The 18,342-nt window shown below is 58.3% G+C and overlaps 2 protein-coding genes across 4 annotated transcripts in view; one reads left to right on the top strand and one right to left on the bottom strand.

Moving 5' to 3' along the window:
• Positions 1–342: 342 nt before the first annotated feature.
• Positions 343–10,040, top strand: TRAF4 (TNF receptor associated factor 4). The gene is made up of 7 exons (XM_051992294.1): positions 343–579; positions 6,799–6,850; positions 7,541–7,645; positions 7,719–7,880; positions 8,336–8,497; positions 8,668–8,823; positions 8,898–10,040. The coding sequence occupies exons 1-7, from the start codon at positions 437–439 to the stop codon at positions 9,528–9,530; spliced, it is 1,413 nt and encodes a 470-aa protein (XP_051848254.1). The 5' UTR covers positions 343–436; the 3' UTR covers positions 9,531–10,040.
• Positions 10,041–11,751: 1,711 nt separating this feature from the next.
• The window catches only part of FAM222B (family with sequence similarity 222 member B), a 65,435-nt gene continuing 58,844 nt past the window's right edge, over positions 11,752–18,342 (bottom strand). For 2 of the 3 annotated variants that reach the window (XM_051992291.1, XM_051992292.1), the window contains exon 3: positions 11,752–16,979. In XM_051992291.1, coding sequence (XP_051848251.1) covers positions 15,379–16,979 — 1,601 coding nt within the window. In that variant the 3' untranslated portion in view covers positions 11,752–15,378. The remainder of the gene's footprint in view (positions 16,980–18,342) is intronic. The other variant, XM_051992293.1, reaches the window with a different exon arrangement.

Raw genomic sequence — 18,342 nt, 5'->3', positions numbered from 1 at the left:
AAAGGCGGCCCGGGGCACACACACACACAGTAGTGGTTCAGTACGAGAGAATGAATGAGAGCTGAGCACGAGGGAGTGAAGGTCGGGGTACCTGGACCAGGCTGGGCAGGGCCGACTGGAGGGGGCCGAGGGGCAGATTGGGGGGCAGCGCTCCTTGCCCCTCCCCCTCCGAGGCTCGGGGCGCGCGGTGGGGGGGGCAGGGGAGGGGGCGGGGGCCGGGCCGGCGCTAGGACCGGCCGGCCTGCCCGGGCTCCGCCCCCGCCCCCGCCCCCGCTCCGCCCGCCCGGGAGGGGCCGGATCATGGACCTGGAGCGGCGGCCGCCGGGGCTGCAGTCACTAGTGGGCCGGCCGCGCCGAGCCTCGCTGGGGAACTGGCTGGCTGGGGGGGCCGCGGGCGCCGGGGCTGGCCCTCACCCCGGCCGCCCGGCCGCCCACAATGCCCGGTTTCGACTACAAGTTCCTGGAGAAGCCCAAGCGGCGGCTGCTGTGCCCGCTGTGCGGGAAGGCCATGCGGGAGCCAGTGCAGGTCTCGACCTGCGGCCACCGCTTTTGCGACACCTGCCTGCAGGAGTTTCTCAGGTGCGTGGGGACCCCCCGGGCCGGGGCGCCGCCGGAGCGAGACGTGGAGGAGCCGCGGCCGGGGAAGGGGGCGGGGGCGGGGGAGCGCGCTGCCGCTGGGACGCCGGGGTCCCACGGGAGGGGGAGCAAGGTTCCGCGGACTGGGCGGGCTGGGGGGGGGGCGGCAGGAGCGGGGACGCTTCCCTTCTGCCTTGTTTCCGCACCTCCGGGGCCCGGACTCGAACAAAGGGGTCGGGAAAGAGGGAGCGTTCCGAGCCCCGGCCGGGAGGGACCCGAGTAACAAAGGAAGGGCGAGCCTTCGGCGGCCGCTCGGGGAACCGGGCAGGTGGGGCCGAGGGTGGGGCGGCCCGGGCTGGGGAAGGAGCGCCGCTGCCCTTTGTCTCATTCCGGAGTCCCCTCCCGAACCCCCTCCGGCCGGAGGTCACCCCCTGCCTCCTCCGGTGGCCCCTCTGGAGCCCCCCAACAATGCGCCTTGACGTCAAAAGAGGGTCGTTGTGACGTCAGCACAATAGGACCCCCCCTTTTTTTTTCCTTCGGTGTCCTTTACCTCTTCTTTCACTACCTTACTTTCTCTTCCGCCTGGACCCTTCCCAGCACCCAGAAGGGAAAGCAAGCTTCTCCAGCCGCCCCACCACCAACCGCCAACCTGGGGCCCGGGGGCTCTAGGGGGAAACCCCGCGCCCCTTTCTAGGCGGGATCCCCAAAGAACTCTTGGAAGAACCCTAGCAGTCCGCACAAACTTGCTCCTGGGCTCAGAGATTCTTGGTTCCTCCGGTCCCCCGCATCGAGGTCTCACGGCTCCCAGCCCTCCCCGTTAAATAGGGTCTACACTAGGGTCTTAACCAGTTTAAAAAGAGGCTTAGAAAGTGCTACCTGGGAGAAGGGAAGGTTGCTAGAGGCAGGGCTGGGTCTCTTAGCCCAGGTCTCGCCCCCGGGGCACCTGATTAGGAAACTGGGGATGATCGATAATAATCGTAGAAGGAATCGGTTAATGGTTAGACTGACCGCTCGGTCTGACGCTTGGCCTCGGGGTCCCTGTATGGGGAGCAGTGGGAGCGGAGGTCACAAGTTCTCCCCAGGGAGCCCCCAAAGAAACCGCCTTTGTCTCCCCCACGGAGCCGGCACGCGACTGATAGGGATAGATTGAACCTGGGATTTCTTGGGTGGAGGGAACTCCCGGCGCGGGTGTGGACCTTCTCTGCGATTTCTCTTCCAAGCTGCCCGGGGCACTGAAGTGGTTAAGTGCTTAGTCCGGGTCACAAAGCCAGCGCTCAGCTGGGAGACCCGCAACGGGGGCTCCTGGTTTGGAAGCCTCTGCTAACGGGGCTTAATCCAGGTGCTGCTTGCATTTATCCGGGGCTGGCTGAAGCAGAGCAATTCCCTGCCCTGCGAACACCCCCCCCTCCTCCCAATATTCTCTCTGTCTCTCTCTCACACATACTATATTCTGTCTCTCCCCCCCCATATTCTCTCTCTCTCTCACACACTATATTCTGTCTCTCCCCCCCTATTCTCTCTGTCTCTCACACTCACACTATATTCTGTCTCTCCCCCCCCATATTCTCTCTGTCTCTGTCTCTCACACACTATATTCTCTCTCCCCCTCCCCCCATATTCTCTGTCTCTCACACTCACACTATATTCTCTCCCCCCCATATTCTGTCTCTCACACTCACACTATATTCTCTCCCCCCCATATTCTCTCTGTCTATCACACTCACACTATATCCTGTCTCTCCCCCCCCATATTCTCTGTGTCTCTCACACTCACACTATATTCTCTCTCCCCTTCCCCCCATATTCTCTCTGTCTCTCACACTGACACTATATTCTCTCCCCCCCATATTCTCTCTGTCTATCACACTCACACTATATTCTGTCTCTCCCCCCCCATATTCTCTCTGTCTCTGTCTCTCACACACTATATTCTCTCTCCCCCTCCCCCCATATTCTCTCTGTCTCTCACACTCACACTATATTCTCTCCCCCCCAATATTCTCTCTGTCTCTGTCTCTCACACATACTATATTCTGTCTCTCCCCCCCCCATATTCTCTCTGTCTCTGTCTCTCACACACTATATTCTCTCTCCCCCTCCCCCCATATTCTCTCTGTCTCTGTCTCTCACACACTATATTCTCTCTCCCCCTCCCCCCATATTCTCTCTGTCTCTGTCTCTCACACACTATATTCTCTCTCCCCTTCCCCCCATATTCTCTCTGTCTCTCACACTCACACTATATTCTGTCTCTCCCCCCCAATATTCTCTCTGTCTCTCTCTCACACATACTATATTCTGTCTCTCCCCCCCATATTCTCTCTGTCTCTGTCTCACACACACTATATTCTCTCTCCCCCTCCCCCCATATTCTCTCTGTCTCTCACACTCACACTATATTCTCTCCCCCCCATATTCTCTCTGTCTCTGTCTCTCACACACTATATTCTGTCTCTCCCCCTCCCCCCCCCCATATTCTCTCTGTCTCACACTCATACCATATTCTATCTCCCCCCCATATTCTGTCTCTCACACACACTATATTCTCTCTCCCCCCCCATATTCTCTCTGTCTCTCACACACACTATATTCTCTGTCCCCCCCATATTCTGTCTCACACACACACTATATTCTCTGTCTCCCCCCATATTCTCTCTCTCTCACACACACTATATTCTCTGTCTCCCCCATATTCTCTCTCTCTCACACACACTATATTCTCTGTCTCCCCCCATATTCTGTCTCTCACACACACTATATTCTGTCTCTCCTCCCCCCATATTCTCTCTGTCTCTCTCACACACTATATTCTCTGTCTCCCCCCATATTCTCTCTCTCTCTCACACACACTATATTCTCTGTCTCCCCCATATTCTGTCTCTCACACACACTATATTCTCTGTCTCCCCCCCATATTCTCTCTGTCTCTCAGACATACTATATTCTTTCCCCCCCATATTCTCTCTCTCACACACACTATATTCTCTGTCCCCCCCCCCATATTCTGTCTCTCACACACACTATATTCTCTGTCTCCCCCATATTCTGTCTCTCACACACACTATATTCTCTGTCTCCCCCCCATATTCTCTCTGTCTCTCACACTCACACTATATTCTGTCTCTGTCTCGATCTCCAGCATTTTCCCCACCCCCTTTTGTCCATGTTATTTTCTCTCCCTCCTGGACCAGGCCAGCTTCCTCCCACTCCCACACAGGAGTGAGGGCAGAGAAAGGTAAAGGCCAGGAAGTTGCCTTGCCAGCCTAGGACACACAGTCAGCTCCCATCTCTGTCTCCCTGCCTGACCATCTGTTCTGATACAGCCCTCCCCCCAAGCCAGTGCCAACCCCCAGGGCACAAAGGGAAGCAGGCTACAGAAGGGGCATTGAGCCCGGGCTGTGGGATGGCAGAGGCAGGCAGCCTGCCTCAGTGATCCCAGCAAACACCCCCCACATTGGCATTGGGGCTCTCTAGGGTGTTTCCAGGGTGAGATTTCTCCCCTTTCCTTTATTTCTACCTTTTCCCTCCTTTTCCCTACCTTCTCTTCTTTCCCACCCTGTCCTGTTCCAGACCCCCCTGCGCCCCTGCCCTATCCCTTCATTCTTTCCCTGACTTAGGAGCAGGTAGTTTTCTGGACCTCCCCGCAGGGAAACCTTCAAGCACCCCACATTTTCCATCCTTCACCCACAAACCACCAGCCCCCTTCCATTCTTCCAGGACTCTTTGTATCAGAGCAGGGGAGTGTGATCTTGCCTGGAAGGCCCTTCCCACCTTCCCTCCCTGGGGCAGCTTGGGACAGAGAGCACCCTGCCCTTTTTTCTCCCACCAGGCCTGGGATTTCATTGCTGTAGGGAACCGAGAGGGAGGGACCCCCTCCACCCCCCCAGCAGGCTGGCACCTGCTTCAGCGAGCTGCTGAGAGGTCCGGATTTGAATCCGGGGCCCAAGTTTTGTTATGTTTTTTATTCCGTGGGCAGCTCATTGTCCCCGATGCCCCCCTCCCCCAACCCTCTGAGTTACTCTTCAAAAGTTCAATCAGAAACTGCCACGGGAAGCCCTCGGAGGGCAGAGAGAAGTGGGGGTGGGGGATCTCCCTGTGGCCGCCCTCCCCTTCCTGCTCTCTCTGGAGGACGTCCAGGACTCCAAGTCCAAGCTGGGAGAGTTCAGCGAAGGCCACCCCTTGCTCTGTCTGCCAGGGCCGAGCACGGGGGGCCGGGAGGGGAGGGGGCTCCAACCTGGCCCTCTGCCCCTTCCTCCTGCAGCGGAAGTCTCAGGCTGCCTTGGCTTTTGTCTCCTGTTCCTCCTGCCAGACCTTCAGGCTTCTTTCTCCAATATACTGGGCTTCTCTTCTCACTCCTGCCCACACATCTGGGTTCTGGCCTCCTGGGCTTCCAGATGTTCCCCCCAACACACACACAGCTGGCCTCCCCGCCCCCTCCTCCCATGGAAGCTCTTGTCTTGGGGGAGGCTGGGAAGGGGGACTGGGCTGCCAAGTCCAACTGCCTCCCTCTCCCCCTCTCCTGCCTCCGGGCCTCTCTCCTCACCTCCCCCACCCGGAAATCCCCTCTTCCTCTCTCTAGGCCCCCGGCCCTCCTTCCCACCGCTTCCACTCATCCTGCCTTTCCCCCCAGGCCCTGGGGGAGATGGGGGGGGCAGGACTCTCTCTGGGGTTCAAGCCTCTTTCTGGGCGCTCATTTAGTTCCTTATAGGGACAGACCCCTTTCCCTCCCCCCAGACTCTCTGGCTCTGGGGTCTGGGCTGATGGAGTCACTTCTGCAGCTGCTGCCCCCCCCCCCCAGCCCAGCCCCCCAGGCTCCTCCAGAGAAGGAGAACAGCTCCCACGGGGGCTCACTCGGAGAATGGGGTAAGGGCAGGGGGCTGAGGGGGGGGCTGGGTCCAACCCTGGCCTCCTTCCTCGTGCCAGGCCCTCAGGGTGGGGGGAGGGGAGCTGACCGGTCCCTTCCCCCTTCTCCCTGGAACTCCTAAGTCAGCACATTCTTGGGAGAAGCCAAGCGGCCCCACTTTGCCCCGGGCGGCTTCTCCCAGACGGGCCGCAGGTAGGCAGATGGCCTGGCGCCGGCCCTTGGCACTGACAAGGGCCGCCGAGCCCCCGGGCCGCTTCTGGGGGTGCTGCCAGGAGCCGCGGTGGGAACTCGGAGCGTCCGGAGCTGCGTGTCTGTGACTCTGGCCCAGTCGGGGGCTCGGACACGGGGGCTCCGTGGGGGGAAGGGGCCGGGCTCTGGAGACTGCGCTGCCACGTGGCCCTTGGAGCCCGTCCTGCCCCTGCCTGCCCCCGGCCCACTCCTCCTGCCTGACTCACACCCGCCTGTCAGGAATGCCGTGCCTGGGGGCACCTCCCAGTGCCCGGGAAGGGGCGACCACGACTTCTAGCCCAGGGGCCCAGGCTAGTGGGAGGGGACGGAGCCGGGGCTGGCTGAGGGAGGGTTTGGCTACAGATTCAGGCGGGGGTCCTGCCACACGCGTGTGCCCAGGGAGGACCATTCCCCAAGGGCTTTGTCTCCTGTCTCCTTCCCAGCTCCCCCCATCATCCCCCGCCCCCTCCCCGCGTTTTGGGGGAGATGACACTGATCCTGGGGCTCCGCAGCACAGTGGCTGGTGGGGGGAAGAGGGGGGAGCTGGGAAGCTTGCCCACTGGAAATTGGAGAGCTGTGATTAAGATGGGGGGGATAGGACGAGGTCCCTTCTTGTAGAGCTAAGATGGGGGGGGCAGGACCGGGCCCCTTCCCGCCCCCCAGCCAGCTGCCACGGGGTCGGACATGACTTAGCAGCAGCTGCCATACTTGGGCCAAATGCTGCCAGCAGCTGCCTTATGTTCTAGTATATCCTCTCTCCTCCTTGGGGAAAGGTTTGTTTTGGGGGGGGGTCCTTCAGCTTGGGGAGGGGCGATGGCGGAGCAGGCTACCATGGAGACTGTGGGCTCCCCACCCTTTGTCTGGTTCTTGCTAAAGGCAGGTTTGGGAACCGGTCTGGCCAGCCTTGCTTGGGGGGGCTGGCCCGGCTGCAGGGGGGGTTGGGGGCGTGGCCATGAGGTTTTCCTCTCTGCCCTGAGATGGCAAAGGCAGGAGCCCAGGGGGGTTTGAAGCGCCGGGCGCAGGGAGGTGGCAGCCCCTGCTAACCCAGAGCCCAGGGCATTTCCCCCTGGGGGGGGGTATCAGGGTCAGGCTTATCTTACCCCCCTCCCCCCTTGTCTTTCCTCTTACAGTGAAGGAGTTTTTAAATGTCCGGAGGACCAATTGCCCCTGGACTATGCCAAGGTGAGCAGGGGGAGCAGAGCGCCCAGCGGCGTCCAAATGAGCATCCCCTCCCCCCCACCCCGGGCCCACTCTGGCAGTTGCTTGCGGGAGGGGGGTGCTGGCAGTCTGGGCGGGAGCCCGCTGCCAATGTCAACTCTGGAGCAAGGGGCTCTGTGTGCCCCCACAAAGGAGGCTTGTTTCCTCCCTTCCCCCACGGCTCTAAACCCGGAGTCACTGGTGTTTGCCCTGTGTGTGTGGCTGGGGGGGCGCTGGGCAGGACGCCCGGCTGGGGGGGGGGGTGCCCGAGGCTCACAGAGACCGCTCTGTGCCCACAGGAAGCCGCCTTCCCGCCCTGTCCCGGGGGCTGGGCCGGAGCCCAGAGCAGGGTCCCCTCCCCCACTGCAGGCCCAGGCCTTGGGAGGATCATTCAGGAGGGAAGCAGAGGGGGAGGGTCCCGGAGCCCCGCTGGGCAGGACTGGCCACCTCTGCCCATCCACGGGGCCCAGAGGGATGGCAGCAGGGGAGGGCGCACGGCTCAGTCCGGACCCACAAAAGCGGAGCCAGAAGGTTGGCACAAGGAGCCTGGGCCAGACTTCTCAGAAGGGGAAACTGAGGCCCAATGTCATGACCTCATTGGGTGAGCGGGTGCCCCGGCCGGGACGGCTTCCTCCGGTGCCCGAGGAGCCCCCTGACCTCGCCCTCCCCTCCCAGATTTATCCCGACCCGGAGCTCGAAGCTCAGGTCTTGAGTCTGGCCATCCGCTGCATCCACAGTGAGGAGGGCTGTCGCTGGACCGGAGCCCTGCGGCACCTGCAGGTGAGGGGGCGCCCTCTGGGCTGGGAGCTGGGGGGGCGCGGCCGGGTGGGAAGTGACCGTCCCCTGTCTGCAGGGCCACCTCAACTCCTGCGGCTACAACGTGGTGTCCTGCCCCAACCGCTGCAGTGCCAAGCTGAGCCGCAGGGACCTGCCCACCCACCTGCAGCGCGAGTGCCCCAAGAGGAGGCTCAAGTGCGACTTCTGTGGCATCGACTTTACCGGGGAAGCCTATGAGGTATTGGGGGGGGGTCGGTGGGGTGTGGGGGGCCCCGAGCCCGAAATCCGGGAGGTCTGTGGGGGCACATGGGGGGGTCTGTGGGGCGTGGGGGGCCCTGAGCCCAAAATCTGGGAGGTCTGTGGGGGCACATGGGGGGGTCTGTGAGGGGACATGGGGGGCCCAAGTGAGGGGGGGCTGAGGTCTATGGGACATGGGGGGCCCCGAGCCCGAAATCTGGGAGGTCTGTGGGGGCACGGGGGGGGTCTGTGAGGGGACATGGGGGGGCCCGAGCCCGAAATCTGGGAGAGAGGCTGGTGCCAGTCAGCGGGGCCACAGGCCCGGATTACCAGCTTGGGGGGAAGGCCTCGGTGACGGATCCTTAAGCTTCCGGGGTGGGGTTTGGGCGGCTGAGACTTGGCATGGAGGATCCCGGCCGGTCCTGAGCTCTAACGCTTTCCTTCCCTGGCCCCCAGAGCCATGAGGGGGTCTGCCCACAGGAGAGCGTGTACTGCGAGAACAAATGCGGGGCCCGAATGATGCGCCGGCTGCTGAGCCAGCACATGATGACTGAGTGCCCCAAGCGGACCCAGCCTTGTGCCTACTGCTCCAAGGAGTTTGTCTTTGATACCATCCAGGTGAGCCTCTTTCCCGAGCCCCGGGCCCCGCAGGCCCAGGGGACAGAGCGCCTGGATTCGGCACCAAGGCCGCGGACCCCTCTGGGGCGCCAGGCTGGGGGGTGGGCCCCTCATGGCGGAGCCCAAGGCTGGGACTCCGGACGTCGCTCACTGCTGTCCCTCCCGCCCAGAACCACCAGCACCAGTGCCCCCGCTACCCTGTGCCGTGCCCCAACCAGTGTGGAATGGGGAGCATCCCGAGGGAGGACTTGCCCAGCCACCTGAAAGAGAACTGCAGCTCGGCTCCCGTCCTGTGCCCCTTCAAGGACGCGGGCTGCAAACACCGGGTGAGTGATCCTGGGCCGGGGTTGGGGGGGGGACCCCCGCTTCGGCCCCGCTCACCCGCCCCCTCCCCCCGCAGTGCCCCAAGCTGGCCATGGGCCGCCACATGGAGGAGAGCGTGAAGCCGCACCTGGCCATGATGTGCGCGCTGGTGAGCCGGCAGCGGCAGGAGCTGCTGGAGCTGCGCCGGGACGTGGAGGAGCTGTCGGTGGGCTGCGACGGCGTGCTCATCTGGAAGATCGGCGGCTACGGGCGGCGCCTGCAGGAGGCCAAGGCCCGCTCCAACCACGAGTGCTTCAGCCCGGCCTTCTACACCCACAAGTACGGCTACAAGCTCCAGGTCTCCGCCTTCCTCAACGGCAACGGCAGCGGCGAGGGGACGCACCTGTCCCTGTACATCCGGGTGCTGCCCGGCGCCTTCGACAACCTGCTGGAGTGGCCCTTCTCCCGCCGCGTCACCTTCTCCCTGCTGGACCAGAGCGACCCGGCCGTCACCAAGCCCCAGCACGTCACGGAGACCTTCCACCCGGACCCCCACTGGAAGAACTTCCAGAAGCCGGGCACCTGGAGGGGCTCGGTGGACGAGAGCGCCCTGGGCTTCGGCTATCCCAAGTTCATCTCCCACCAGGACATCCGCAAGCGCAACTATGTGCGTGATGATGCCGTCTTTATCCGCGCTTCAGTAGAGCTGCCCAAGAAGATCCTGAGTTGAGGACTGGGGTGGGCGGGGTCTCTGCTGCTGAGGGCAGGGACGGGGAGAAGGGGGCGGGCCCCCCCTCCCACGCCCCTCCCCTTTCACCACACTAGGCCAGGTTGCCCTTCCCCCTGCCCGCCGGGCTCCCACTGTGTCCCCCTGCCATGTACCTCCCCCTCAGGTGCCTCTTATTGGTGCTTCCCCCCCAGTCCCCGCCCCCTCTGGGGAAGGGATGGGGGGGGGAATAGGCACTGGGGTCTTTAAGGGCTTGAAATAAATGATCCTTTCTTGGGGGGTCCACAGCTGCCTTGGCCCCTGTCCACTGTACTGTACTGGGGAGCAAGGCAAGCTGCTTGGCCCCCACCCCAAGAGCCATAGGGAGGCGAGGCGGGGCCGGAGTGAGCCTGCCGGAGCTCCAGCCCTCTCCATCCCCTGAAGCTGTGCCCTCTCCGGTTATTTATTGCTCTGGTGCCCATGGGGCACAGCGGGGGAGCCCTGGTTTGTAATAAATTCTGGATTGTGTATTTATTAACTTTGTCCAGCCCTGCCTGTGGGGGGGAGGGGCGGGGATGGGGGGTGGGATTCGTCTCCCCTCGGTCACTGCCCGGCCCCACCTTAGACCCACAACTCCGAGGCGGCCTCCGGCCCCTGGGGCCCGCTTCTGCCCTGGCTGCATCGGACAGCAGCGCCCTCTGGCGGCCACAAGCAGCCCCTCGCCGCTGTTTGGGCCGTGCCCCCTCTGGTGGCCGGACAGAGGAAGCGCGTTCTTCCCCTCCCCCAGGCCTGCTTTTTCCTCGGTCCTTGACTGTGACCTTGGATGGCAGCTGGGAGAACTAGAAAGGGGCCTCCCCGCGGGGAAGCTGTGACCCGAGGCCGGCCTCAGCCTGACCTCTGACAGCCCTTCCTCGGGGCCTACCTGCTGACCGAAGCATGCTGGGAAGGCCACCAGCCCTCCAGCAGCTTCCGTGAGGGGACCTTGTGTGGGGCGGGCGACTCCAAAGCGGGGGCGCCAGTAGTGAGTCCAGGGCCCCGGGGAACTTGCACGGGAAAGAATTTGCATTTTTATTTCATGTCGGTTTCCTCTATCTGTATAGCTTTATGCATTTAGGAAATGCACGGGGCCTGTCCTGCCGGGTGCCCGATTGGCCCCCCACACACCAGAAACCACCCAAGCCAGAGCCCGAGGTTCCCGCACTGAGCCGAGGGCCGGAAGGAGGCAGGGGCAGCCCTGGCCCTCAGGCCCCCATGGCTGCAGCAGCTGCAGCAGCTCCAGCAGACAGGGCCTGGCCCCACTGACCGGGGCCTTCTGGGGGATGTAGGGATGCCTCAAACTCCACACAAAAGTCTCCCAAATGTCCTGTTAAAAACAGGTGATTGTTGAAGACCACCTCAATTTTACAGGAGGAGGCGAGATTCAGAAGGGTGGACTTGCCGAGGGGGTCTGTCAGACCAGCGTTTACAAGGCAGTTCCCGTGGGCCGAGCACGACGCCCACCCAAGGCAGGGGAGAACCCCCGGGGTCCGAGGATCCCCACCAATCCTGTCATTTAGAACAAGTGACCGGGCCGGTCTCCGGGCTAGACTTTCACATGCCTGCTCTGGCCCGAGTGGGGAGGCAGAGGCCCTGATGAGCCGATTACTTCCTCCTCTCCCAACTTCCACAATCTGTGCCCCCAAAACAGTCCTTGGGGAACAGAACAGCCCTCTACTAGAGGAAGGCCAGAGGCTGCAGCCCAGCTCCCCAATGTCCCGGCCATCTTAAAGTCAGTCGCCGCTCCCAGACCCGAGTGTACTCACCCCCATGTCCTGTGTGTTGGGGAGAAGGGGGGCCATGGGAGAAAGCTTTTTATTGCTTTTTTATTTGGGGGGGGAGTAGGAGGAGGGCTAATGGCCAGCTTCCCTCCACTACCTCCCTGGGGCTGAGGCAAGGACAAAATGGGCCTGGGCCTGCCGTACCTCCAGCTTTCCAGAAGGGGGAACCGTGAACACTCGGTGCAGGGAGAGGAAGCATTGTGGGGAGCCAGAGCTCCGCGGGGCCACCACCACACAATCCCATCTAGGTGCCGGGCCGGCCCCCACCTGGAGCTGGGATGCACCGAGCCGCAGACCCAAGGCCTTCTCTCGTGGGCTTTGCGCTCTCTCAGCTCGAGATCTGGTTCTAAGGCCTTCCTGCATTTCTGATGGCCCCTCCAGCTTTCCCATTCAGTCTCATTTAGTCTCCACAACTCTGCAATGTCAAATGTTTTTCATAGAATTTTATTTTATAGAAGAAACAGGGTCAGAATCAATTGGAATCACTAGTGAGTGGTGAGTAGGACTTGAGCATACATCCCATTTACCTCCTCCCTCTGAGCCCTGGGCGGCAGAGTAAGGAGACCCATAAGAAGTCCCGAGTCCTCACTACGTGGCCCTGAAATCACGAGTCTATTTAATAGGCATTAATAGGTTTCGATTTCCACAGCAGTCCAACGGGTAGAAAAAAGTTCCTACCCAAAAGGCCCGTCAGGTAACACAAGGATCACAACTGAGTTCAAGGATCTGGAAGCACTTTTAAATCCTGCATATTTAACGCAAAAAGGAATATCTCAAGGACCCGGGGAGATGGCATTGGAATGGGACTTGTGCCTCTTGGTACAGATTATCACTGATGAGGTACCGGGCCCTTCCCTTAGCAGCTCCTCCTCAGATGCCCAGCCCAGGCCCAGCATACACTGCAGACAGAGCAGAAAAGGGGAGTTAAAACAACATTTTTGGCTTTGCTCTTTTTTTTATTTTTTTTTCTTAAAATTTTCCTGCAGACAAAATAAAAGGAAAAAAAAAAAAAAAGGTTTTCTAGTTTATACCCGTAGCACGTGAGAAGCAGCTTCATATAACCAGAAGGGGTTTGTTTTCATGAGATTACAGCAGCTGTCACAGGGTCCACCCAAGAGGCCTGGCCCTCACCCAGGGCCTCTGGGAGGCCTGCCCAGCGGTGAGCACAACAAAGTCACCTGTTCTGAAGAATTCCAAACCAAGCAGGGTTTGCTAGAGCAGAACAGGCGCTGGAATGAAGAGCTAGGGCTCCACTCAGTCACCTACGTTCCCCTCGATGAAGCCCAGCGACGGGGCGGGAGATAGGGGGCTCCTCTATCTGCTGGAGCTGTCAGTAGTTGTGGAGCAAAAGGGCGTCTGTGTGGAAGAGCCAAAAGAACAGGACTACAATTCGAGGACCTCCCTCCGAAAAACAAAAGAGGTGGCTGGGAACATCTCCAGAGGAACCCCTTTTCCTGAATTGGCTACAAATCTGACATTGGAAACTGTGTTCTAACCGGAAAATAAAATCCACCTCAGACATTCACAGCATTAAATTAAATAGGACAAGGCCAGAAGGCTAGATTTTTACTAGTCATGATGTCACCCCCCACACCCATCAAGAAGCCCCAAATGAAGGGGTCAGGATGAGGGAGGCAGACAATGCTACAGTTTATGAACATGGGGCGGGGGGTGGAGGGAACCCATTTCTCCCTGGGCCAGGGCAGGGGTGGGGTGTGAGGCAGCCTCATGTTGGACCCTTATTGCTGGTGGGGGGTGGGGGTGGGGGAAGAGACTTGCTTGCTCTCTCAACAATCCCCCAAAAAGGGGCTGGAGGAGGGGGCCAGGGGGTTCACAGTACATGATCCATAGACACTGAAGGAGCCAAGGGATTCAGCCTCCTGCATCCCTGCACCAGGAAAGGGACTTGAATTGGATGGTTTGGCTTTAATGCCCGCGAGATCAGCTCCAGTCTGATTTCTTGAAATGGGTCTGAGCCTGGAGAGAGCCACTGTTGTTCTGGCAGGGAGGGGATGAAGGGAGAACTGACAAAGTTTCTTGCTTAACTTCTAGAAAGAGCTTGCTTGCCTAGGGGAGATGGGGGGAGGGAGGAGACGCTGAAACCTGGCTTTGACAGAGAATAGTTTGGAGGAGAGGGGCAGTGGGAGAGAAAAGGGAAGGCAGAGGATGAAGAGAAAGGAACATGGGAGAGACGTCTGGGAAGAGATGGCAAAAGACAAGCCTCCAGTGCTTCTGTGGGCCCCGAGGGGGTGGGCCTCTACCAGTTTTCACACAGACTGCAGGAGAACAATCAGAAACAATAAATTAGGACTTCATGTTGCTATCATCATTTGGCATAACACAATCAGGCATTTTTTTTCTTTTTTTCTTTTCTTAAATATAAGGCAACTCGCCAACACATAATTTAAAAAACCAGTCTTCAGTCACATTGCTTCCGCTCACTAAAGGAGTTTCTTGCTAAACAACAGTGGGTAGCAGACCCAAACCCTCAAATCTTAAATAAGGACGTCATCAGCTCATGTTGACCCCGAGATGCAGGAGTAGGGGAAGCAGGGGAGGGCGGGACACAGAAGAGGGTCTGTGTGGTACATGGCTAAACTCAGCAACTCAACAAGAAATGGAGGGAAAAGAAAAACAATTATAGACCAACTATGTGACTACAACTCAAAGGAGAGTGGGGCTGGGGCTGGGAGGGAGAATTGAGGAAATCCTTACAAAGAAATGTCTACGTTTTCATGATTGAAAACCATTTGTAAAAGTCTTTTAAACAACTAGAAGCTACTTGATCGCAAAAGGTGAGTGTCTTTGTGTGTACGTGTGTGTATGTGTGTGTGCGAGTATGTGTATGTGTGTATGGGTGTTCATGTTCGTTCTGAAGGAGATGGGCAGGGGAAGGTCGATTCCAAAATCAGTAGGTCTCCAGATACTAAAACCATGCTCCTGTTTGGTAAAGAAAGAGTTCAGAGCTTAAGGCTTTGTGTTTATTTTTTTCTTTTCCTTCTTAAGCTGAGGGGCTGACACACGAGGTGGCTAGTAGGTGGATGTGCCCTCGGGGCCATTCACACACATCGCTACTCAAACTTCCACACTACATTCATACAAAATATTACATTAAAACTTACAGTGTAGAGCAGTAGTCTTAGCCAGTGGACAGAGAAAGAACCAAATGCATTTGTACTTTTTTAAAAATTGGGTTGGGGGAGGTTTTTAACTCCAAACTCCAGTGTGATCCTCCTCCTTTATCCCACAGAGAGAGGTATGTGTGAAATCGGGTGAGCGGACTGGGGAGGGACAAACAGATCCCCCTACCAGGTGTGTTCTGCACCCACTGCTTTTGAGAAGGAACAGGAACAAAGCATCAAACACAAAATATAAGACCAGATTTTGGAAGGGCTGAGATTTATGGTCCTTCCCAGGCAGCATGTGTGATGATAAGCCCACCACAGGCCCAGGAACAGACCGGATATCAAACCAGAGTCAAGAGCTGGAATGGGATGTTATGGATTTTCCAAGAGGTCTACGCTGAGAACTACCGATAAGTGGGGTCTAAGAAAATCTAAGTAATCTAGTTTATTTCAAGGGGAAAAAGGAAGCAGAAAGAAGCCAAGTTCAGAAATTCTAAGTGTGGAGGGCCACTCGTAGCCCTGTGGCTGTTTGTGGGCACAACTGTCTTAGAAATTCAGGGTTAGGTTTGGTATTGGGGGAGGGCAGAGGTGAAGAATGAGGGTCAAAATGACTAAAAGTGTGGGACCCAGAGGGAAGAGAGGACATAAGGCGCATGGAGGAAACCAAGAAAAACTCTGTTTTGAGATTTCTTGAACTAAAAAGCTGACAGTGTGGGGAGCGGGCAAAAGGTGAAGGACAATGGTGTCCCCGCCATCAGAATAGAGTAGTTCTCCCAACAATAGTGAATTAGAAAGATCACAAAGGAGTTTATGAAAGTTAAAAAACAATTCATTCAAAATTAAGACTAAACTTGTGTGTGTCTCTGTGTGTGTGTGTCTGTGTGTGTGTATGTGTCTGTGGTGTATTTTGTGTCTCAAGAACAATGGCACCTATCTATAGCCAGGATGTTGAATATGAAGATTTCGACTATCTGTAGGTTCCGGGGCCCGACTGCCCGGGGGGCGGTGGGCCTTGCTCAGCATAGCCAGGCTCTGCTCACGGAAGCAGGCCTGCTGGAAGTCCCCACTTAGGTAATCTACTGTTTGCATCAAGTTATTCTGGCCAGGCACCGTGCCGGCCCCAGCCCCTGCACGATAGTGGGCCCCGGCAGCGGCACAGTCGAGGGTTGCACCTGCAGGCTGCCCGCCGTGGAAGGGCATGGCGAGGTCCTGGGACCCGGAGCTGTCGCTGTTGGGAGTAGGCAGAATGTTGTTCCACAGGGGTTGGAAATAATGCCCGTTGGGGTAGGCCAGTGGGGCCGCCGGGCCATTGACGGGTGGGGACGGGGTTGGCTTCTCCAGGGGCGGTTTCAGGTGGAAGGGCTGGCCCATGCAAAGTTCTTGCGGGTAAGCAGGCGCCTTGCTCGTGAAACCTGGCCCTGCCATTTCGCGCCCGGAAGGAAGCTTGCTCGCCAGACCGCCGGCAGAACTGCCACCAGCCTCACTGCACATCTGCTGCAAGTGGGCCAACTGGTGCTGGTTCCAGGCCACTGGCTTGAGGTCGCTGGAGTAGCTGACTGTTGCCCGATTGATCCCCACCATCGGCAGGTTAACAGCACCGGTGGTGGGCATTGCTGTGGCAACAGTGTGCTCCACGGGGTTGACCACACAGGAAGGCATCGGGGTGGGGACGCTGTGGGTCGACACGCGAGTGCTCGCATTTATGAGCAGGCTGCGGCTGATGGGGCTGGGGTTGGCGATCTGCCCCTCGCACACTGAGGTAGTGCCGATGCCTGCCCGCGTCTGGCAGAACTGGTTGATCTGGTGGACGATGCTGCTCAGGTCCGGGGGCTGGGTCTGCTGCAGAGTGGCCGCCATGGAGAGGGGAATGGTTGAGGTAGACACGGTCACATTCGGTGGGGCGTCTGCGTCTGGCATCTTCCGGCCCCCATGCAAACCTGGCTGCAGCAAGGGGTTGGGGGGGTGTTGCAGGCCCTGGTGAGCCATGGTCGAGGGGTGGGCCAAACCCTGGGGCTGGGCCAGAGGCTGAGGGTGGCCCAAGCCCTGCTGGAGGCTCTGGGAATGGGACAGTGCCTGGGACTGTGGGATACCCTGAGGGTGTGGCAGCGTCTGGGGCGGGGCGTGGGCCAGCGTCTGTGCGTGCTGTAGGGCCTGCTGGCGGGCCAGGGCCTGGGCCTGGGGGTGGGTTAAAGTGCTAGGTGCAGCGTACGGGGCCGACGGGGGGTTCATGACGGCCTCCGGGAGCAGCCGGGCACGGGAGCCGTCAAAGTCCTTGACGATGCTTTTGGCCGGCACTTTGACGATAGCGAGGAGGCCGGCCTTGGCAGTGGCCTGGGCTGGGTAAGGGCTGTAGCGCTGGGTCGATGTGTCAAGTCCGTTCACAGTACGGCGAATGTGTTTCCGCTGGGGAACCTTGACGCTGTTGGGGAAGATTTTTATAGTCAGTGGGTTGTTGGCGACCTTCTTAGCATACGCATCCAATTCGGCTGGGGTGGGGTAGTGAGCAGTTCTCATTTTCTGTGTAGTGTCCCCTGTAGGCAGAGTGAGAGAGACAAAGGGGGAATGGGGGGGCAGGAGAGGAGAGAGGGGTACAGGGAAAGGACGGAGGAAGAGGGGAGCTCATCAGTGCCAAGGAGACCAAACCAGCCCCTCTGGCTTCTGCCCCCCTACGAGCCCTGCATGAAAGCGTGGCACTCACACAGCAAGCATAAAGGAGGAGAGACGGGCTTCCCCTGCACTCCAAACTCATCCTAAGGCCTGCCAGGCCGGAGCATTCGAGAATGGCGCGCTAACAACCCCCCGCAGGGACACGGAGGGAACGTTCCCACGTTCCAGAGCAAGTTGACAAGTCTGGGGAGGCGGCTTAGCCACATCTCTATGGGAGCTCCAGGGATGGGAGGAGCCCAGGGCCGAAGGGCCACTGCCCTAGCCCACTGACGTGCTCAAGCTGTTCCCAAGGACACGGGAGGCTTGGGCGGGAGCCCTGGGACAGATCTACAAGCAGGAAGGCTTCCTCTCTGCTCTGAGCTCTGGGTGATGCTAACAGTCCAAACAAGATGGGGGAAGGAACCCCAAAGATGGCACACGCACACCATGGTAACCTCCCATTCACCTTCAGAGCTGCTTCACTATCTGGACAAAAGCTACTTATTGCCAGTGGGACAGACAAGGGGACTGGGAAGAAGCTTTCTGGGGGAAGGGGGAGCATATGCACTTCATCTCACAAGGAAAATCTTTTTTTTTTTTAGTCTATTTTTATTTTATTTTTTATTTTAAAATAACTTTTTATTGACAGAACCCATGCCAGGGTAATTTTTTACAGCATTATCCCTTGCATTCACTTCTGTTCCGATTTTTCCCCTCCCTCCCTTCCTCCCCTCCCCAGATGGCAAGCAATCCTATACATGTTAAATATGCCACAGTATATCCTAGATACACTATATGTGTACAGAACCGAACAGTTCTCTTGTTGCACAGGGAGAATTGGATTCAGAAGGTAGAAATAACCCGGGAAGAAAAACAAAAATGCAAACAGTTTACATTCATTTCCCAGTGTTCTTTCTTTGGGTGTAGCTGCTTCTGTCCATCCTTGATCAATTGAAACTGAATTAGATCTCTTTATCGAAGAGATCCACTTCCATAAGAATACATCCTCATACAGTATCGTAGTTGAGGTACATAATGATCTCCTGGTTCTGATCATTTCACTTAGCATCAGTTCATGTAAGTAAGGAGAATCTTCTAATAGGCTTGGTTAAACTGAGCCCTCAGTTGCTGTTTTTCTAAGGGTGAAAAAACACAATCTGCTTTCCTGTGGAAAGACAGCAACAACCTGCTCCGAGTTTCATTCACTTTAACATTCCCTGTTCTTTCTCATCTCCTCCTGCCTCCCTT

Source organism: Antechinus flavipes, chromosome 4, assembly GCF_016432865.1.
Source record: "Antechinus flavipes isolate AdamAnt ecotype Samford, QLD, Australia chromosome 4, AdamAnt_v2, whole genome shotgun sequence".
Classification (NCBI taxonomy): domain Eukaryota; kingdom Metazoa; phylum Chordata; class Mammalia; order Dasyuromorphia; family Dasyuridae; genus Antechinus; species Antechinus flavipes.
The sequence above is the reverse complement of the archived record's forward strand: the minus strand, read 5'-3'. Positions and strand labels throughout refer to the sequence as shown.

Bases quoted from the DNA above. Each gene is read 5' to 3' on its own strand.
- TRAF4 (XM_051992294.1), top strand. From the start codon at position 437: ATGCCCGGTTTCGACTACAAGTTCCTGGAGAAGCCCAAGCGGCGGCTG. The intron at 7,881-8,335 runs GTATTGGGGGGG...CCTGGCCCCCAG, and splicing joins TTACCGGGGAAGCCTATGAG to AGCCATGAGGGGGTCTGCCC. The intron at 8,824-8,897 runs GTGAGTGATCCT...CTCCCCCCGCAG, and splicing joins ACGCGGGCTGCAAACACCGG to TGCCCCAAGCTGGCCATGGG.